The sequence below is a fragment of the Hippopotamus amphibius genome, chromosome 2 (genome assembly GCF_030028045.1).
Source record: "Hippopotamus amphibius kiboko isolate mHipAmp2 chromosome 2, mHipAmp2.hap2, whole genome shotgun sequence".
Taxonomy (NCBI): domain Eukaryota; kingdom Metazoa; phylum Chordata; class Mammalia; order Artiodactyla; family Hippopotamidae; genus Hippopotamus; species Hippopotamus amphibius.
The window spans coordinates 173,144,034-173,166,557 of NC_080187.1; the positions used below are offsets into that span (position 1 = coordinate 173,144,034).

At 44.4% G+C, this 22,524-nt stretch overlaps 1 protein-coding gene and 2 gene segments (V, D, J or C); all 3 read right to left on the reverse strand.

Annotated features, from left to right (window-relative positions):
- Nucleotides 1–22,524, reverse strand: part of LOC130844884 (T-cell receptor alpha chain constant-like) — a 590,793-nt gene that overhangs the window by 229,868 nt on the left and 338,401 nt on the right.
- LOC130844891 (T cell receptor delta constant-like) overlaps nt 1–22,524 on the reverse strand; it is a 475,273-nt gene that overhangs the window by 144,401 nt on the left and 308,348 nt on the right.
- Nucleotides 7,531–21,615, reverse strand: LOC130844888 (uncharacterized). Its single transcript, XM_057721212.1, has 4 exons — nt 21,425–21,615; nt 13,370–13,585; nt 13,093–13,230; nt 7,531–7,879 (listed from the first exon to the last, which is right to left on the reverse strand). Exons 2-4 carry the CDS (start codon nt 13,413–13,415, stop codon nt 7,680–7,682), a joined length of 384 nt encoding a protein of 127 aa, XP_057577195.1. The 5' UTR covers nt 13,416–13,585; nt 21,425–21,615; the 3' UTR covers nt 7,531–7,679.

Genomic DNA, 22,524 nt, shown 5'->3' on the forward strand with positions numbered 1-22,524 from the left:
TTTTCTCCTGAAAATAGAGATAATAAATCTTGGTGCAGAATTGTCCTCCCTCCATATACTCAATCTGCAATGGTAGTTGAATTAATTAGTGTATGTAGGATGAAGCCTCAATTTTCATCATGGAATTCTTTGCACAAAGAAACAATATAGAGGAAGTGCGAGAGATATATTCAAATGTAAAAATAGGGTGGTTAGAGACCTGCTTTACACGTATTGGAGTTTGTGCTGGAGAGAGGGGAAGATTCTACTCTGGAGTCAGATTTGCTTCGTTCACTTTGAGTTTGAAGACTAACAAAGATTATGTTGACTTGGTCCAGATTGTATCTGAGTAGACCAGATCTGCCGCAAATACATGGTCGAATGAGGTGTGGTATCAGAGAACACAATTAGACCAGAGTTGGAGTTTCTAAGGTGACAGCCCTTCTTTCTTCCATTGAAGGCATATGATCTGGACAGCTGCCTTTAGAGTCCACAGAACGGGTGCATCCCAGCATTTGTCTTGGAGCTTCACAATCCAAACATCAGGTAGAATTTAAGATTCAGTTCTGTGCCTTTAGAGGAGTGATATGTAGATAGCCCATCCATTTTCCAATGGCAAGTTATAGTGATGAAGTAGCTTGACCTGGATTTAGGTAGAAACTTTCAGTCTTTCTGAGTCAGGCAACTTCAAGAGTCACAATAACAACCAAGTTCAGGCTTGGCCCCCAAAAGATATCCTTCACCCATCTTCAGAACATGCAAAATGCTTCTCTGGAAATAGATCCCCGGGAAAATGCCCATGAACGGTGCAAGGTGGTGCTAACTTTCCAGACCTGAACGGGTAGGGGTAGGACTGAGAGGCAAAAAACCGGAATAGGAAGGGACCTGTTTTGCATCATTTCCTTGTTGAGATGCAAAAGATCTGGGAACTGTCATTATCAGAAGGCATAAAGTTCAGGGTGAGGGAGGCTGGGAGGATTTCAAAGAAGAAAGTATGAATTTATAAAATGGAGGCCCAAGGATCAAGATTAGAGGAAAATATTGAGAAATAAATGCTGCAGAAGAAGCTAAATGAGTAATTGGCCATGGAACAATGACATGGAGAGCATGTTTATTGTTGCTGTATGTCCCCAGATTGTCTAAGCTTGAGCCCCTTGCTCCTGGTAGGTGCCTGGAATAATAGAGAAATGGAAGAGGAAATCTCTCCACAGAGGTGTCTGAAGTGAAAAATGTAACTTGTATGTTGACCTTATAATGGGAATGAGAAAACACAGGAGAGCCCTTTGGGAATTAGCTTTGGAAAGGAAACACTAGAAAATAAAAATAAGCTAGAACATTTACAGAAAAAGAGGAAATTCCATGCTTAGTGATTGGTCAATTTTAACACAGTTTGGAACATGTAATTTTCCATCAGAATATTAGTAGCAACTCTTTAACGCACTTGGGTCTGAATGCCTTGCATGGAGTAGAAATGGCAGCTGCTATTTTGCATGAGTTCAATCAGTGAGACACAGGGGACAATTGGTCTGATCACTGGTTCTGTTGTTTAGCAGAGCCTCTGGCTCAGAAGCACATTGAGATGTCTTGTGTTTTTCAGGTCTTTGTTTTTGAATGCTCTTCAGGGCTGTTATTATAGCTGAGGATATTACCGTTTTCACCTTGTGTATGCATGACGTAGGACACCCTGTATTGGGGACACAGATGACTTACTGATATTTATGGGCATTACCTAAGATCTAATTAATGTCAGTACCTGAAATAGTTTATCAGATTGGATTCTGAGGCCATGATGTAGAGATAGAGACTTCCTGGTCTTTTTCTTACAGTCCCCAAATATAACCAGATAATCCTCCATCTGGTTACTTGAGGGCCAAGGTACTTTCTTGCAGAAATATTCTTAAGAGTTCCTTTAGAAAAGCTAGGAAAGTGTAAGACTATACAGACAAGCCACAGCCTGAAGCCCAGTCTGCTGACTTGAGCACAGATGGGAGAATGTTAACAGCCAAGAAATATGAGGTCTTTGGCTCTTTTCCAGAACTGCCAGGCTAAGACCTTGGCAGAGACTCAACAGGAAACTGAACTCTATTTGCATATCCTTTTATACATGGGAGATTAAAAGCTTCAACCTTGAGTGATCATAGTTTTTGAAAAATCCCGATGAGGCATTAAAAGAGGAGGAGGAGTGTCCCAAAAGAGGTGAGTTGGAGGCAGAGCAAGGTAGGTGTGAGGTTAGCAATGGCTTTCAATCCCCTTTGATTAAGCAAGAGTGTATTTTGTTTAGTTCTTTTCCTGATTTTATCCTTACTGAGTCACATAAAGGAATCAGCCAGGCAGGAATTTGTGCATCACAATCTTGGGAATCTGTGAAATTTGATCCCCTTTGTCCCACACCTACTTCCTTCTCTTTCTTGCTGGGCAGAGATCTACAGCTTGTTGGTGCGGAAGGAAGCATAGCGATCATCTAATATAGACTCTTTATTGTACAGATGAGAATCTGAGGCTCAAAAAGTTTACATGACTAATCTAAAGTCACACAGAAAGAAGTAAGAGTTCTGAATCCCCCCTCCCCCCAAATTTTTGTCAACAGGCTGCTAGCTCCTCTTAGCAGATGGAAGTTTCCTCAGATCCCAGACAGCTTCTTTCCCACGTGGGATTTGGCACAGATACCCTTCACCATCTTCTCCCATCAGAACATGCATTTCTGGCAAGAGAGAAGCTCTGATACCCTGGCTTTTCTTCCTATTTCCCCTGGATAAGGTCTCCATAGATTTTTTTTTTTTTAATGGAAGAAGCCAAAGTACTGAAATGTGCATATTTATCTTTGGGATTCATTTAGGGGAACTTGGTTTTCTTGGCCAAGTGCTATAGTGAACTAACCCTAGGTAGGAAGCATGGGCAGCATGAGGATGGACAAATGTAACCCCTCACAGGTTAGTAACTAAACTTAATAGCTTCTTTTTAAGGATGAAAAAAGATCTCTGTATTCCTAATAAGGTACATTAGTTAAATATCCTAAGACTGGCAAGGCCCTGCAGGGGAATACCCTCAAAGCTCAAAGGCTGAGCTTTCTGAAAATTGAGACGTCCTTGTATAGCTATTGTCCAAGACATCCAAACCACATCTATTGGAGAAGAGTTTGGCATGAAAAATTCATTCTCCTTGTTACTTCTGGTAAAGCTGAGGCTGGCCTGGGCCACCCGCATTTGGTACAGACAGAGGGCAATGAAGACACAGTATGTTATTGGGGACCTAGATCCTCCCAATACTGGACTTGTCTTTGAGACTTTCACTATCATCAATGCATGGAAAGAATTTAAAGAGGTTGTGTGGGGAGAATATTCCTGATGAGCTATTTTTATGAAAAATATGCTGGTAGCACATTTGGACTTCTTGGTTTGAAAAAATGTTGTGGTCATTGTCAATGTTTCCTTCCATTTTAGATCCTTTATTCTTCTCTCTTCTGGGTAAAAACCACCCTCCTTCAGACCATTAGGAGCTGAGGGGAGAGAGTATTAGCATCATTGAGAGTGCTAGTCACCCAGGAGTGCCAGGTGATTTCTAGCAATTATTTCATTTGATCTTTGTAATAACTCTGTGAAGCAGGTATTATTACCTCCATTTTATCTATGAGGCAATAGAATTTAGAGAAGTTGAGCAACCTTGTTCAAGGGCCCACAGTAAATGAGGAGTTGTGACGCTTCCTCACTTTTGTCTGATTCCACAACCCATGCTCTTTTTGCTATTAAAAAAAACCCTCATATATAAAAACATATATGCAGTTTTTAGACTAAATTTTTTAGACCAAATTTTTAAACTTGTTCATATCAAGACAGGTAAAAAGACCTTGCCAAAGTTAGGGACCATTTTCAGATTATTGTTTTTAAATTCAACACATTTTAATACTTTTGTGAATGATTAAGCATATTTATTTTTCTATATCACTTTAGTTATCTGCACTATATTGCCACTATTTAAGGGAGAAAAATACGCCTACTTAAATTGTGCCATGAAACTTTTTTTTTTTTAAACCACCCTCCATGATAGCTGGTGTTCAGATGAACTTTGTTCAGATGAAGAACCAGGCTCAGAGCATTTGAGTCACTTCTCATAGTGAATATCTGACTCCAAAGTCTGTTGATGAGATTAATCTGTCAGTTTTATCTGAATCTCTTGATCATGAAACTTTTTGTTAACACAATAAAGAAGTCTTCATGGATCTGAAAATCTGGGAAGGATTATAGAAGGTAGTTATCTGGAACTTAGAGAAAATCCCATCCTCATCTTTCTTTCACTTTGGCATGATTACATGTTTTGCTCTTTCTGTCTCTTTCCTCCAACGTCCTAGAAGTCAAGGGCTAATAAAAGCGACCTTGAACGGCGGTCAGCTTCACCTGAGAGGCAGGTATGAGTTTAACTTTCTGACCACTCAGTCATCATTGAGAACAATTCCTCTGGCCAACAGGACTTCTGGGAGGGTCACTCAGGACTGATTCCTTAGGGTCCCCATCACATCTCTCCTCACCCTTTGGCCCAACCACCCCTGGATGCGGTAAGTTGGAAACTGAAAAGACTGGGAAAATTCAAAGAAGCAAAGTGAAGATACTGTTTCAGATAAGAATGAGAGAGTAGTCCTAAGTGTGATCAAGATGGAAGTGTAGATCTGGCAACCACCCCTGGATGCGGTAAGTTGGAAACTGAAAAGACTGGGAAAATTCAAAGAAGCAAAGTGAAGATACTGTTTCAGATAAGAATGAGAGAGTAGTCCTAAGTGTGATCAAGATGGAAGTGTAGATCTGGGAGAGGGAGGTGTGGCTGGAGAAAGGTCACCGATCTTCCATGCAGATTCTCCTTTCATTCTGCCTACCAGGGAGATTTCAACTCCCTTCACTTTCTTTATGGTTCATGGCCGTGAAAGCACAATAATACTCAACCTCTGGTTCCAGTCTGTGGGTTTGTGAATACAAGTGATTTTTGATGTTATTCCTAGTGATAACAAATCTTCCCTCCATGGGAAACGAGTAATTCCCTAAGGACTAATTTTAGAAACAAATTCATGTGGTCTTTCTGGAGCTTGATGGTAGCAGTTCACCCAGAAGAGTCAGAAATTAAACCCAGAGGCACTGCAGGTGATCATTAGGGAGTCCCCAGAGCTTCTCATGGTCCCCCCAAAAGCCCCAGCTGATTCAGTGACTGGATCTCTGGAAAAGAGGAAGTACTGATAAGAATTGTGAGAGACAGACATGATACTATCTCAAAAAGGATGACTCTTGCATTACCATAGAGGAATAGCACAAGGAAGATCAGCCCAGGCAGATACCACATGCTGGAGACTGAGGGTGGAAAAGTGCCCACAAACACACCACGGAGCCTATTAGTCTTCTTGGATGCAAAATGTGTAGTATCATGGGGGACCCAACAGGAAATAGTTCTTTCCTCCTTGCATAGCTTCCTTTAATGGAACAGAGCCTACTACAGTCAGAAAGGACTTTGGGAAGGTATTGGACCCACTCTTTTGCCCACAGACAAGATTTAAAAAACAGGTTTTAATAAGCTGTGGAAAATGGAGCCTCTTGGGTTGCATGGCACAATATCTTTGGAGGCAGGCTGCCTGGGCTTGTGTCCAAGCTCAGCCACTTACCAGTGGTATGACCTTGGGCAATGCCTTACCCTCGCCTTGCTTCTGTGTTTTCATCTACAAAATAAGGACAATAGTAGCAATGCATTGTTGTGAAGATTAAACAAATGAAAACATGTAAACTACTCTGAGCAATGGCTTGCACATAGAAAAGTACCCCATGACTGTAGGACATCAATGATTATTGTTACTAGTACCTCTTTACGGCTATTGATGATTTTCATTTCAAGGACGTTTTTCATTCTTAACTTCTTCTCGCTGAAATTTCAGAAAGTTTTCTTTTTTTTCTCGGCTCATAGGAAATGGGGATGACTGATCATAGCATCATAGAGGGTGAGAAGGGGAAGGGACCTCAGGCTGTATCAGTTCCGGTTTCCTTGCCTTGCAAATGAGCCTGGGGAGGGGAGGTTCTCAGGTTCTCACACAGCAAGAGTAGGTTTTGAACACAGGTTCTAGTCTACTGGGTTTCTTTTCCATTGTATAATAACTCTTCACAGGCTGCAATTTAACACTGTTTAATTTCTCCAAGACTTACGCAGGCTAATTCTGGGATGTGCCAGGCCAGTGACCCTATGGGAAGAGCTGACCAGTGCTGAGTATAATAACATTGCCATTCTTATAATCTTATAGCACCTCATGAGCTTTCTTTTTCTTAACAGCATTATCATATTGCGGACTTAAATTTATTTTGAAAAAGAAAGGTGGGGAGATTTTGTCTCTGAATGGAAGGCAGGCTCTGGCCATTGATCAGTCCATTCCTCAGCAGACAGGATCAGAGGCACTGCCGCAGGGACAAAGGGCGGGGAGTGAGGAGCAGGGTTCCTAATGAGTGGGGTTTACTTAAGCTGAGAAGAGAGGGCAGGAGACCAGCCTTTCTTCTTTATACTGAACACCTGCTATGTACTCGGTAGGGAGCTAGGCTCCCAAAGAAATGCAAAAGGAACCAGGGCAAGATTTGAGATTTCAAGCAGTTTCTTTAAAAAGGGGTTAGAAAGCAAGGGTGGAAGTGCCGTGGACCCCCTGGTGTTCTTTGAGGCTCTGTACTCCCACAACCCCCATGAGACTTCTTACTCTTCCAGCTCAGCTTGGCTAGGGGGAGATCTTCCAGCTGACCAGAGAGGAGCATAGTATAGCAGGGATGTGGACAGAAAATACAGGGGTGATAGGGTGCTTTCCTGTGGCAACCAGGTGTCAGGGTGTGGTGGCAGATGTTCATGACCCGGGTTGGGAGCCCTGCTCTCTTTTGGCTTTGCCACCAGCTGACTGTGGGCTGGGGAGAAAGTCAGTTTCCGCATTCCTCAGTTTCTACATCTTCAGTGGAAGAAGATAAACCAGGAGGTGATTGAAGTTTCTCAGAGTTCTAACGCTCTGTGTGTTGGTGGGGATAGAGCTGGGGCTTGTAGGGCTGAGAAGGAGATCCTTCATGTGGAAAACATAATGATGGTTTGGATGTTCAGAAATGGACTAGCTATGAACTCAATAATTTTTAAGTTTATTTTTGCTACAGAGGAGTGTCATTGCTACTGGATCACATCTCTGGTTTCAATGTGTAGTGCCAGTAATATTGGCTCTTTTGTGGTTTTTTGTGTCCTTATTTATAAATTTGGTGCATGAAATCCTTCTTCCCCGCTTAAGGCAATTGAGGTAGTTACTCTTCCATCAATCACTCATGACCATAACATGTGCTCTGCAGACGTAGTTGAAATCTTTATGCACGAGGACACCTTGGATGTGACAGAGCTGTTGACAACTCAGACCCAAGCTATGTGGGTATTTTTTTTTGGTATTGTCCCTGTGGATGCTGACTTTCCTTCTCACTGCCTCTGAGAAATATTGCTCGCTTCTGTTATGTGACAAGTGGGGATGGAAACCAACTCCAGGAACTACCCTGGGCCTTGTGGTCCCAGCACGCCTGGAAGTCCTGGAGGGGAAATCCCCAAAATGTTGCGAGGAAATGTGAAAACCCTCCAGCTTTCTCCACAGTTACTCCAAATTCCTCAGGTTCTCTGTGGCTGGCTTCCTGGAGACGAGAAAAAACCAAGAACATCACTGAGGTAAACACATTTTATTTCAGCTTCCCTGTCTCTTGGGACAGTTTTTGGGAGGCACGTCGATCTGCAAGTGTAGATGTGGCGGCAGAGTCTCTCCTGGGGCTGCTGGAGCAGCAGCATCTTGGGGACCAGCAAGAGAAATGCTTCATCCAATTTGCATGCCCTCCTCTTATGGTTGGGAAGACACACTGATCAGTCCATAGAATGTGGTCACCTAAGCAGGGAGAAAAGGCAAAATGGCTCAGTGGTACCTGCTCCGTATTCCATCTGTCAATAATTCAGTTCCACCATCTTCCTTTTCATGTTCTAAGTTTTTACATTTACAGGACAGCTTCCTCCCCACTTGTGCTAACTCATGGAATTCTATCACTTGGTTTTGAAAAATGAAAGTCTGAGTGACTGGTGAAAGGGCTCACAGCAAGAGAGGAAGAAAAAACTGTTGCCAATTCTTCCAAGCTACCGAAAAGCTGGTACTTTGATGTGTCATAAAACTGGACATGAAAATATTATTTCTAATAGAAAATTCCGGTAGACATCCAGACTCTCAATATATCTTACTGCTCATCCCAGGTCTTTGCTGAAATGTAACCTTGACCATCTGACTTAAAAGAATTGCCTCCCTCAGCCCCTGATTTCATACTCTCTCTCCCTCTCTGCAAGTCTTCTCCACGGCAAGCATCACCACCTAACGTATTTTACTCATTTTATTTTGTGTTTATTTTCACTGAAATAAACTCCTGAGCGTCTGTATTCCCAGTATGTCTAGAAAAGTACCCAGCACATAGTAGCTACTTAATAAATAATTATTGAATAAATAAATGGTGTTTTTTCTACGAAAGCAGCTTTAATCTCCAAAAGTCTACACTTTGGATTGGTTTTCTTTCTGAATAATTTGTTGCCCTAGTAATGTATTTATACTGACATTTCTTTTTCTGAAAGTTATAGATACTCCTGGGGCTTTGTCCTTATGCCAGAAAGGGATCATTAAAGCTTCTCTATTCTCTCACATGTATACAGGTAATAGAAAACTTAGGGCCATTAGATTTCTTATTTAAACACAGAGCTGGAGAGCCTGCCTTGTTTAAATGAATAGGAGCAATTGCATGGTGGCTTGACTTCCTTTGTGCCGTCAGTGGCACACTTCCTTTGTTTCTGACTGAGCATGCATGCTGGGTAGTGTCTGGGAGCCTTGAGCATCCAGGCTGTGCCTTCAGAGAGTTCCTCCAGTATTTGATCCACACCACCATACACTGTGACCATTCACAGTGTATGTGTTTGCGTATGTGTGAATTGCTAAAAACACAAGAGCCCAAGGGATTCTGCATTCCTGAAGAATTTCAGAATCACGTGATGGAGTTAGGAGTTGCTCTTTTGTTTAGGAAAATGTGTCATTGTGCCCTTTGGTTACGGTTTACGAGCGATGGCATGCCCCAGCAGTCTGTTCGGAGAGAAATTTTGCAAAATTCCTTTGTGAAGTAAAGTAGAAATGTTCAACCTTCTCCCCGACAGTCCAAGACTTGGGGGCTGGGGCCTTAGGATTAAAAGGAGAGAAAAGATGGTGAAAGGCGAAAGCTTGCCATCCCCTCTCCCTGCCTCCCGCCCTGGCCCATTTTACCCCTGTCATGGGGGGATGTCCAAGGAATGTGGGAGCACTGACGTCTGCTCTCCAAGAGTCAGTTATTTGGTGTTCTAGAGTGCTCTATTATCTACCCTTCAGAAAATCTTGTTAACAGATAGATGAGGCTTGGATAAAGCATTTCTGAGGGCAAAGTTGTACACTACCGCAGCAGCCAGCACAGTGCAGGGTACCTAGCACTCATTTATTACACATCGCACTCACTCAATTCATTCAACACATTTGTCGAGTGCCCATTTCGTGCCAGATTTATTCTAAGTGCTGGAGTTAAGGCAGTGAAGAAAACAGACAGAATCTCTGCCATCACGGAGCTTGCGTTCCAGTGGAGAGCTAAACAACAAATAAATAAGCAAGTAAAATATACAGCACACCAAATGGTCATAAATACTACGGAGAAAAATTAAGCAGAGAGGAGAGATGGTGTTTGCTGGAGGAAGAATAAAACGCTCTGACCAAAAACTATTAGAGATGTATAACCCCATGATATCAATTTCTATTTGGAGGCAAGATGTTGAATTGAGAAGTAGGAAAGAAGCCTCAATTCAGGAGTTTCTTTACCTTGTTAACATGGAGAATTTATTAGCCAGCACTTCCTGTCAGAGGCACTGCAGGCTGTTTAAGACCCTACCAGAGCAGGGAAGTTTGGTTTGAACCCAGTTCTCTTCTTTGCATGGTGGCTCCTGCACCTTAATTCACCGCAGTGCTTTCTGGTGTCAGTTTGCTCATTTTGAATGCAGAGAACTGTGGATGATAGATCCTGAGCCCTTCTGCTGCCTTGATATAAGTGATAATAAGTCAGCGAAAATGGAAGAGATGACCTCAGACACTGTCTCACGGTGCAGATATACATGGATGGTAAAGTGGGCAATTCTATGGACCCACCAGGGACCCACAGAATTCCTCAGCTCTCATCACACTAGTCCCAGACCCCTGTAGCTGCCGTTTCAGGCAGGCCTCTGAGAAGGTGAGGAGAAGGCAGTGAATGCAGTAGCACCCCAGAGACTAAGGGAATTCAACAAGGTATTGCCTTTGACAGGCATCAGAAGGGAGGATACGTGGGCCCACTTCCCATGTTGTGGCTTGGGTGACAAGCTGCCGACCCAGGGGTGGGCGCAGGAGTGGAAGTGGGAGGTGGCTGGGTAGCAGCTGTCCTCCTTCAGTCCCGGGAGTGAGGCATCTCCAGAGAACAGCCTGGGAGCTGAAACTGAACTGGTGTTTTAAAGCAAGGGAGGGAGAAGTAGAGGTGGAAGGAGTTAGATACCCCACCCCCATCCCCTCTCCCCTGGACTGGCCGAGGAGTCAAGGGCAACCTCTGCATCACACAGATGACCGGACTTCACACACTGGTTCCCAGCCGTTCACTAATTCAGATATTGTTATAGGTGATGTATTTCTTTCGTATATCCCACAGCCCCTAGCCCAGTGCCAGGGCCATCTGCCTCTGACTCAGACCCAGATCCTGGCTCTGCTTCTGGAAACTTAGGTGAGCTACCCAGTCTCTCTCATTCTCCCCATCTGTGACATGGAGCTGACAATAAAGACCTCGCTGGGCTGTCATAAGGATTAAGTAAGTCCACACTTGTAAAGGGGTTGCATCTTGGCACTCTGTAATTTAGTTCACTTTCTCCTCAATTATTCCACTTTATTGTTGGCCCTTTCTTCCGGTAAGTAACATTTATGATATAACTACTATGTGCAATGCAATTTACTTCCTTTCTATCATTAGCTTTTAAGAATACTGTAAACAGATGATTGAACCTGGTGTACCCCCCCCCAAAAAAAAAAAAAAAAACTAGTTAAGATAATAAAAAAAAAAAGAATACTGTAAAGATGGAACTCGTATTGTCTCTGAAGATGGAACACTTCTTATTCCGGTTTCAAAGATGAAGAGGTACAGATGATTTTAGAAGACAGAATGAAGCTTGTGTCAGGATCACAAAATCTCAGAGTTAGAAAACATTGAGAAATCATCTGGGAGCCCTGCTGTGTTGTCCCAGATTCTTGACAGACAGTCACAGAGCATTGGTTTGAACAGGTCTGGTGGCGAGGGCACAGCCCTGTTGTTCCTTATTTCTGACACATCCTGGGGGTGGCTTCCTCTATGGACCACCCTCCCCCAATCCCCCGAATCACATACTGTGTCCTCCAGCATCTGAAACCTGTCACCCTCCCTCACTAGCAGTGGTATCTTCGGCAAGTGTTTGAGCTCTTCTGAGCCTCATTTGTAAAGTGGGGATAATAATAGAAAATGCAGCATAGAATTGTTGAGAGGATTTAATCATGTAACACATGAAAGTGCTCAGAATAGTGCTTGGCCTATAGTAAGCACTCAACATATATTAATCATTATGACAGCTAACATACAGTTTTATGAATTTGTCCAGATGTTTTCCCTCCTCCTTCTCATCAAAGACATTCCTCCAGTCTTTGTCAGAAGGACCCACTGGGTCTCTTCCTAGGAATCCATCTTGCAGGTCTTTTAAAACTATGGTTCCAAAACTTTGACAACATCTATCTATATATAAACCATCTATATATGTATGTATACACATATACATATGAAAAAGAATGACATTGGGAGGAGCCTTGATGGAACAGTGAGGTTCCCTGACTAGAACCAACTGTGTGTGTCTGGCAAACAGTTGTCAGCCTCTTTGTATTTCTATGGACGGGAGGACCTCTGATTAGATTATTGATAAGATTGTTGATCTTTATTAAAAGTTGCACATATTTACAGCACATAACCCGATGAATTCAGACGTACCCATACACCCATGAAACCATCACCATAATCAATTTACTGAACATAACCATCATCACCAAAATTCCAATAAAATATTCAATAAGGGGAATGGTAGCTTTTCTAGACAAGGCCAGAAGGAAGGCCACAGGTTCAGCCTCAGAATAGGCTGTCAATCATCTAAATTGGGAAAAGAACATTGTTCAAGATAAAAGTGGAGTTTAAACTTAGCTGTCCAAAGAATGATAAAGAAATGCCAGTGGGAAAAAACTGTTCAATGTTTTGTTTCTAGAACATGTAGAAAAAGAAGTAAAGAGGTAGAGATGGAAAGGAGGGCAAAAGTCCACAACAGTATAGAAGGCTAGAGATCGAGTCTTGCCTTCCCCATTGGGAAGATGACAGGCAGTGTGTACCACTGATACCGAAGGAAAGGATGAGTCTTCCTACATTCCCAGCCCCCTTGCTCGAGATCAGCTAGATTCCTGGTGTATATAGTTGGGGAGAAACTGGACATCACCATAGTCATATTTTGGAAGTGCCTCTTTCTGCCACATCCTTGGTATTTTGGGCTGTGCAGCCAAATCTTTTATGATGCTCCAAGAAAACAGTTAAGCATGTACAGTAAATGCTACAATTTCTGACTCTGGCTCTCCTCTCTCCTGCCCTGCACCGAGCCACACTGCACTGGGGGTTGCTTGTCTGAGCACCATGGGAGTGCATGGGCAGGCTGTGAGCCCCTGAGCCTGAAGGAAAGGCACAAATGTCAGCCTTCTCTAGCCTCCATTTCTTAAACTATGTATTCAGGAGAAAGTCATGATCTTGTTGTAACTGCTATTCCACTTAGATCTCCATGTTTTTTGAGCTGCTCAGAAGTGAACCCACAGCAGGGTGGTAGTCGAGGCACAGTAGTAAGATCCTTCATCTCTCTCTGATGCCTCCAGGATCTTCAGCATGGCCTGGTTGCTTAAAGAATCAATTTTACCTTGGAAGTTGTCCTCAAAACCAGGGCCATACGTGCCCCCTTCTCGGTATATGAAAGTCATTGTGTTACCTGGGGTCTTCCTGTACCAGAAGGTATAGTAGTTACTGATGGATTCTCCTTTCATGGAGCACGTGAGGGTGACAGATTCCCCTACAAACACTGTCCTTACTTGATCTTGAGGCACCAACACGACAGCTGACATGACTCCTAGAGAAAAGACACGAGAGGGACTCAGTGAGGACTGGGGCTGAGATCACTGAGTAAGGGGTGTGCTCAAGGGTCAGGCCCTGGCAGCCTTGATGCCTCGCTGAGTCTTGCTCAGTTGAGGTTCTGGGATCTGTCTTACCTGCCCAGTAGAGGGTGAGGTGGATGAGGGAGCAGATCCTCTGCATGGCTCCACGAGGGGACAGCTCTACTGCCCAACTCGTTCCCTGCCTGGTCCCTCCTCTGAGTCAACACCTTCTCTGTGACACGTTTGTGTCTGAGGAAACCAGCCACTGGCAGCTGTTCTGTTACCCGAGAGAGGTTTTGCCAATTACGGGAAACACGCAGAGCCTGCTGCCTGTGAATGAGATGACAACACTCTTCAAGATCAATAATGTGGTCCAGATAAATAAGGCCAATTGAGAGGAGGTTAAGACAGTTTATTTGATTGATCCCAAGGTTTCTGCCTCCTGCCCTAGAAGTGAAGTTTGATGTTGTTGCTCCATTTTCATGTTAGAGTTATATGTTTTATGCTCTGTGGTGATGTTAAGAGTTAATAGCAAGAAGAATTATTGACATTTACAGCCGTAATCAAAAGAACCACCAGATGAGGAGGTTGATAGTGTGTGCACAAGGACTGTGGGTGTTGTAACGAGTGCTGTGTTTACTGCAAACTCCCTCCAGGCAAAGTTGGTTAAGGGTGATTCACCCAAGTATAAAAGAGCAATCCAACAAGACACTGTCTCTGAATTTGACCCAGAGTTTCCTGATCTTTATTGAGCTCATCTATCTTCTTTTCTGTAAGGTTCTTAGGTCACCTATGTTGAATTACACAAAGTAGAGTATTGTAAAAAACTTCGAAACCACGACTACTCCCCAGTTTATGACAGCCTAAATTTAGATATACTTCAAAAGAGAGGTGTTTTTGAATTCTTGGAACCTGCGCTTTTGGGTTTCACGGCCAATAATCTATGAAATAAAACAGGTAAATTAATAATGGAAACTAGAGGTGCAGCTGAAGCTGGGAAGAGGGTCACCTGGTATACAAAGAGGGTCCAGTATCTGAGGATGGGTGCAGGACCTAAATTCCCACACTAGTGGAGCAGAGACCCACCTGAGCTTTCTTATTTTCCCCAGTGTGACTGGGACCAGACTGGCCTGAGGATTCAGACAGAAGCAAGCTCAAGTTTGCTTGACCTCATGGTAGTTGCTCTCCTTACCCTGTCATCTCAGTTACCCAACTGCCCACCTCACCCACAGTTTCTAGAGGACCGTTAGCAAGTATTCAAGATAGTCACATTCTCTGGTATTACGAATTACACTGCCTGTACCTGTAGGACACAATGGTGCCTGCTCTCTATTTGTTGTTTGTTGAAAGTTGCCAGGGGCAACTTTTCTGAGCTTACTTGATCTTTTTATATCAGGTTGCTTGGCTATTGGCACATCCTATAAATCTAGTCATTTTTATTATGCACCAGACCTTGTGGATTCACTGATGAATGACAGATATGGTCTCTTCTCTCATGGAGCTGAGTTTCTAGCATGAGAGCCAGTCATCACTCAATGATTTGCATAATGAATTTCTGCAGTGCTGCCAAGTGACAAATACTCTGCAGAAGCAGGATTGTGAGAGCATATTACAGGGGCCAGGAGCTGGTCAGGAGGTCAGGGAAGGCTTCCCTGAAGAAGTGACTTTGCAGTTGAGACTCAAAAGCAGAAGTTACCCAGGTGTGCTGGATAGTGTCTGTTTGTCCCCTGAGATCACTCTATTTTCTCCTCTCGGAGGCTGATCTCAATGGACAGCATCCACCTCGTTCCCTCGCTCTCTGGCATCCTGTTCAGTTTGGCCAATGGGAGGCACCATCAGGAGACTGGAGGGAAGGAGGAGGGTGAGGTGGGGTGTCGTTACCCCAGATTCCTTCCTGTCAGTCTGTGCCTTGGCCATGGCTGCTTTCCTCTGCTGGAGGCTGCAGGTTTCAGTAAAGTTTCCTGTACTTCATGCTTCAGGCCGGGGGGCAGCGATTCTTCTGTTGCTAGACCCAGGGTGCTTCACCACCTTTTTTTGGTTTCCCATAACGCAGCCATATAAGTTTTCTATGGCTGCCTTAACAAAGTCCTGTGAATTGGCTGGCTTGAAACAACAGAAATCTGCTGTCTCACAGTTCTGGTGGCTAGAAGTCTGAAATCAAGATGTCAGCAGGGCCATGGCCCCTTGGAAACCTTTAGGCTGATCCTTGCTTGCCTTTTCCTAGTGGCTGGTGGTTTGCAGGCAGTCCTCCGTGTACTCTGGCTTGACTTGCCTCTGATGTCATATGGTGTTCTCCCAGACTCTCTGTCTCTAAGAGGCTTTCTCCCAGACTCTCTGTCTTTAAGAGGCTTTCTTCTTACAAAGACATCAGTCATGTTGGATGAGAGGCCCACCTTACTCCAGTCTGACCTCGTCTTAACGAATGGCATCAATCTTAACTAATTACATCAGTTGCTGTGATGCTATTTCCATATAAGGTCACTTTCTGAGGTACTGTGGGTTAGGACTGGAGCATATCTTTTTTTGAGGGACATGGTTCAGTCTATAACACCTGCCCACACCTTTGTAAATGTCCTTTTCATTAGATTCTTTTTTAAAATAATTTTTAAAAAGATTCATTTATTTATTTTATTTTTTGGCTACATTGAGTCTTCTTTGCTGCATGTGGGCTTTCCCTAGCTGTGGAGAGTGGGGCCTACTCTTCATAGCTGTGCGCGGGCTTCTCAGTGCAGTGGCTTCTCTTGGGGAGCGTGGGCTCTAGGCGTGCGGGCTCAGTAGCTGTGGCTCACGGGCTTAGCTGCTCCACAGCATGTGGGATCTTCAAACCTGTGTCCCCCGCATTGGCAGGCAGACTCCTAACCACTGCACCACCAGGGAAGTTCCCATCAGATTCTTTTTAATCACCGTTTTGACTGTGCCCTCTGTCTCCTGCTGGGACTCTGCTTGATACACCAGGTATAGGGGGCATGTGTAGGGAAAGAACATTCTATATAAGAAATGCGGACATATTTTTTAAAAAAAGCCCCGAGGCAGGAGGAAGTGCTGTAGGCTTAAAGCTGCATTAACATCAAAAGAACAGTTAGCAGGGCTCAAAGAAGCCCATCTTCTTAGATAATTAATGCTGAATTCTCCCAAATTCTTCAGGAAGTCATTCTGAAAAATTCCAAGACTGTGCTTCTGTTTACCACTGTGATTTCTAGGTGCCACAGGTTAGAGGTAATTTTAAGAGTTTTTTTGCTCATGGACAAAAACAACCTTCCTCTAGGCCTGACAAGGAGAGAGTCCACATGAACAATGAATCAAAGCCAGAGGTGGAAGACAGTAGTGGGGAGGGAGCGGGCGGTGATTTGGTTTTGTGGTAGCTGGGGCAGGGTGTGGCTAGGAGACGTGCTCTACCCCACCCAGGAGCGTCAGGACCTGCTGCAGGAGCTCAGCCTGTGCCTGTGGCAGGAGCAAGGTGGAACTTGAACACAAGCATAGCCTATGTGGGGTGCCCAGGTGGAAGGTAGAGAAGTGTGCCTGAGCCCTACCCTTGGACTCCCCCCTTTCTTAGGCTCTGCGCAGACTGTGTTCCTTGTGCTCGTTCTTTCTGTGTCCAGGTCAGCAATTAGGCCACAACTTCCCAGGTCCTGGGGATGTCTGTCCCTTCATGTGACTTCTGGGGAGTGCTGATGTTTCTTTACAGTCTGTGAGGGATAAATGAAATTACATTTGCAAACACTTGGCTCATTGCTTGGCTATTTGTTAGTTTCCTTCTTCCTTGACATCGTTATATAAAAATCAGGACCCCTGAGACTTGAACAGTTAGCAGGAGAGACAAGAGCACTTTGGGGGGGCTTTATCCATCCTTTTCCGTAATCCCCATCGGTCTCCCAATTCTTTGACATTTTTCCCAGTCTCACATGCTATGAGAATACAGCCTCAAGGCAAGTCCCTGAGGCATCTTTCAACCAGATTGCAGCTCCTCAGTCCCTCCTTTGTAGACGTTCTGGAGTTGCCTTTGTATACAGTGCTTTATGATGTATAAGTGTGGCCTCACCCTTGTTTGATCTGTTTTACCTCCTGTGTAATCCCCCTAAAGCACCCATATGGGTCCTCGAAAATGCTGATTGAAGTGAAATAATTTCTTCTGTCGATAGGAAGTCTGACTTGGAAGTGAGTTGCTGTCTTCAACACACCAGGAGCGCAGAGGTACACCCGTAAGGAACTCATTCCCAAGATCATGGCCACAGGAAGGACCCGAGGTCTTTGGGTTGTGGCTCTAAAGACAGGCCATATCATTACAGGAACTTCTGCTTCCTTCAGCCTTACCGGACAGAGGAGGGTTGAGAAAGGCACTGCTGACCTCAATAAGCAAACTGCACTTGCTTTTCCATTAGTGTATGGTGGCTAGAGATGGTTGTGAGACTGAGGTAGTTAATATTTCATTTTCAGGGCCAGGGTGTTGCCTGAGAAGTCTCAGACAAATCAACACTGATTACATAGCAATGAAGGAAGATCTGTTTATTGGCCTCATTGGGAACAGAAGGAAGAATGAAAGATTTGAGGGTAGTAGGGACCTTCGCAAGCCTGCTCATCCACGTTTCAGCCTTCACTTCCCTATATTCTCAAAGTGCTGCTTTTCCTGTTCCTAAAGTGAGTCCTTTGAACTCATACTCCATTTCTTTGAATTTGCACAGATTGTTGAGAGCAGGCAGCTGGTTAACTCCACCTCTGCTCGGACAACCCTCGGACAGAACACCATCTACACACTGGGCTGGATGGGGTCCTAGAACTTGGGAGTCCTTGTTTTTCACTGCCTGCTGTAGTTTCAAGGGGCAGCTGTGCTGTAGTGGAGAGACCACTGCTAAGTTGTTGCTAGGCTTGGAAGATCTGAGTTTGTACCTGACACCACCACTTACTTGCAAGTCACTTAACCTCTCTAAGCCTCAGCTTTCTTGGCAACAAAATGGGGATAATGTTGCAATGCAAATAGAAGTGATTGTTCTTTTTCCTCTTGAGAGCAAGGAAAACAAAGAGAACAGTGGAACAGGCTAGAGGAGAAAGATAACCTAGCCTGAAAGAGTTAATCATTTCCTGTTTTACTTTAGCTGTCACTAATCTGTAGTAACAAGATTCTTACTTCACAAAGCTAACTCCCTGATACTGTACACATTACAGGGGATGCCTATCACCCTTAACTCCCTGTGAGTTACATCCTGGCTCTCACTCCCTAACCTTAACAGCTTGGAAGCTGCATTCCATACAACCATTGTAACAAATCACCCCCGTGGTGTTTTTTTTTTTTTTACATTTCAGAAAGGTCTCCAGCTGATAAACCAGACAATTAACTGACTGCCGGACCCCAATTGCCAGGTGGCCTGATGCCAGCTATGACTTTTGAAATAATGTGAAGGAAAAAGAACTCAAGACCTCCACCATGTTGATCCTTACCCACATACCCCAGACTTCAAGCCCGCACGTGTAAAATCTTCCTGGAGTCCCAAGGACAGGGGCCACAGTTCTTGAGGCACTAGCCTGCCGTGTCTTCCCTTCTGCCTGGCAGAAGAATAAATCCATCTCTCTCTTCCTCCAAAATCCCTGTCTCAGTATTTCTATTAGGCCTCGGTGTACAGAGTAGCTGTTATTACGGTAACAATAATACTGCCTCTTGCGATCTTGAAATAATAGACATGGATACACCTTGTGACTGATCTACAGGGAGACCTGCACTTGCGGTCAGCTGACCAGTGTGGAAGGTGGGAGGGGCAGGCTTTGCTGTGACCTATGAGGACGCAGAGGAGTTGCACTGTGGGGAGGGCAACCAGCTGTAAGTCCCTCCTCTCTCACTGTAGTTTCAAGAATCTCCAGGGAGAACTGGCCTCTACAAGTAAAATTGTTCTGGAGACCAAGGCCACAGTAGTCTCCTCGTTGGTATACAAAGTTCAGGGAGCCATCCTGGTCCCTCTAACACCAGTGTATCGTGTAACTATTCATTTCCCTGCCTCTGTCATTTGGCACTGCCAAATCTTGCTCCTTCTGAAAGGAAAAAACATCTCTTCTTGCTCCAACAAGACATCTGGCTTGATTCCTGAAAAACAGAATCAAGGGAAAAGGAAGAGAGGGGAGCCCTGTCAGAGCATCAGGGGACAGAGGTACCAGAATGGGATTACAGAAATTACAGAGCTAGCTTCCATTTCCAACTTCCCACCATCTCTCCCAGGAATGACTTCATTAGGGAAGTCATTTATTCATTCACCCAATTATTGGGCAAACATCCATTGGCTTCTATGGTGGGCTCAGTGCCAGGCTGGGCTCCGTGGGGGTGACAGAGCTTCAGGCTCTCTGGGGCTAACCTGGCCCAGGAAGAAGCTGCAGGGCTTGCAGTTCTGAGGCTCCAACGCCACCCTTACCTGTGCAGCCAAGATGCACTGCGTGGCTTCCCCTGAGGACTGAAGGGTCTGTTTCTGGGTCTGTCTCCTGGCCCTTTCTGCCTCATCTCAGCCCTCAGTGTCTCAGCTCTGGCCGGTGTGCTCTTGGGCTTGCCTGCAGACAACGAGGGACTGAGCCTGAATCAGCAGATGTTCTGCCCCCAGAGAACAGCCTCACCAGTTGTACAGACAATCTGGGGGCTTCTTTCTGCTGCAAATGGCAGTGTCTCCCTTATAGAGTGAGACCAAGATTTTGGCAGGGCAGATGTTGCTATTTGGATTCAGACAGCTTTTAATCTTCTCCGCCCACCCCCCCCCCGCCCCCAGTTGTGGATGTTCCTTTTATTTTTTGTGGCAATATATTCATTTTGGATCATTTATTTATATACCGAGCAAGCTGCTTCCTAGGAAGGGAGATAGACTTTGCCAAAAATGCCCATCTTCCACAGGACCAGAGCCCATAACTGTCGCATGGAATTTAACAGGAAATATGATTGCATTAGATTTAATTTTTAATAGCAGTTAAGTGCCTCCTGTAGTACTCTGCCCATATCAAGGGCCCTGTAAGTGTTGATGCTATACTAGAGAAAACACAGCACAAAATAAGCATAATGGGAAGATGGAATAAGTGGAGTGGGCAATGAAAATTAAATGAGAAAAAGCAAAGTTAAAGCATGAAAAAAGGTTTAATGGGCTATTGTAGAATTACCTACTGAAAGGACAAAGTAGAACAAACTAAAAATAAAAATGAAATATAACAGCTTAGATAAGGGGACTGTGGAGGCAGAGAAAAGCTGGAAGGTAATTAGGACAATCACCTCAATGAAGTGGTTCTCAGCCTCGGCCTCACATTGGGATCCCCCGGAGAGTTTTAAAAAATACTGAAGCCTGGGCGCTACCCACAGAGAGTCTGATTTAATTAGTCTGGGGTGGGGTCCAGGCATCTGGATTTAAAAAAAACTCCCTAGGTAATTCTGACATGCAGCTAGGATTGAAAATCACTGTGTAAGAGCATCATTTAGTAAAATAAAGAATACACCTTATAGTGCAGTAAAGGCTTATTATATACAGAGTTGTCCCCTGGGAACAAGGCCAAGCCTGTGGCCAGGTGTCACCTGTACCTGGGATGATCTGTCATCCTATCCTTTTCTCCAGGACCAGCGTGAACCCTCCATAGCTCTCCTCCCTGGTGATGGTCCATTTCCGGTCTAAGTCTCTTACGAATCAGAAAGAGTGAGGGCCTACTGAGGTCAGCTTCAGCCACCTCCCTGTTGCCCTGAGCTCCTACAGCAGTGCTGGGCACTTAGTGGGTGCTTAGTAAATAGTTGCTAAGTGCTATGGTCCTTGTCCTTCTTTCTGGGTCCTTCTCTGCTAATTAAAATGGGCTAAGTCTATGGTTCTTGCTTCCTCCTCTTAATCCTGCCCTGACCTTCAAGATCTAAATTATACCCTACTCTGCTCCCTTCTCAGAGAACAAATTCAGCCAGTAGAGTCTCCTGGCTGTGATTTTTTAGATTGGACAACACGTCGCTCCGTGGGTGTGAGGTGGAATGCAGCCTGCAGCACACCAGACCCACAGGGTAATGGATTCTTGCTGTTTCTACTTGTGTTCTCTTTTTCTTCCCTCCCTTCCTTGTTTTTGTCCTGTAATTCCCAGGCTCGCAGCAGAGCACAGTCATCCAAGGAGACCTGCCATAAAGAGTGAACATGTGTGCAGTGCCCTGAAGTGGCCACATGTTTTTTGGAGGGGGTGAATTACCTTCTGCTCTCCTGGAATTGTTGATTTCACACTGAAGATTTGCTGCCACAGAGAGAGATGTGGGCAGAATGTAAAGGTATCGCCATCTCTGGAAGTCCTCTTTGATTTCCCCTGCTTGCTGGAATAACCGTGGGGATCTGGTGATCCTCGGGTAGAACATGGAGAGGCCAGAACAGAGCTGTTCATGCTGATGAGAGACTAATCTTATGCCTTTGTTGATAGAGATCTATTTATAAAAAAGCAAAGCCAAAACAATGGTAATTTTGTACTTCCATCCAACAATATCCAACAGAGAGGAAAAAGCTGGGAGAACTTGGATTGGGCCCAGAGGCTATTAGTTTTAAAGGACCGGAATAGAAGCTCCTCCCCCTTTGTAATATTTCTTTACACATAAGAAAAAGCACTCGTGAATCTCCTCCTCTGGAAGGGGGAAAATATTTTGCTCAAGGTTCTTGGTGGGCAGTAGGGCTGGGGGACAGGCAAGAGAGAGGGAGAAGTTAGATGCTTTTTTTTTTCTCCTTTGGTGATAAGAGCTTATGAAAAAGTAGAATGTCCATGCTTCCGTGCTTTTAGGGAGCTCAGATTCTGTAGCTCTGGCACCGTATAGTTGTGGAATTAAGATCTTACACATCTTACATCCTCCAACCTGCCAGGTATCCCCCAAGGTGGAAGGTGGTGACAGAACTGGGCTCCCCCAGAACACTAAGGAAATTCCACAGCCACCAACAAAAACTTGTGTCATCCATGCTTTTGCTGGTTGGCCTTTCTAGCCCAGACACAGTTCTATCTCCTGCTTCTTGGGCTCTGAACTAACACACCTACTACTTTTGCTTAGTTTTATTACAGGTTGGGAGGAAAACAGGAACGAGGCTGAAAAAATGTTAAAACATGAGGTCATCTCTAAAGATAAAGAGCTTAGGAAACAGTGGAAGAGAAACATGGAAGCACTCTAGGGTGTTTTGGGGAAGGCAGTTGTGTAGGTGAAAAAAAAAGTGGCCATGAGATAGCTTTGGGAGCTGCAAAAAGAGACTTCTGAAATCAGTGCAGTGGGAAAGTTAGTATTTGAGTGGGTGTTGATCCTACAGCATCTTCAGCCAGCA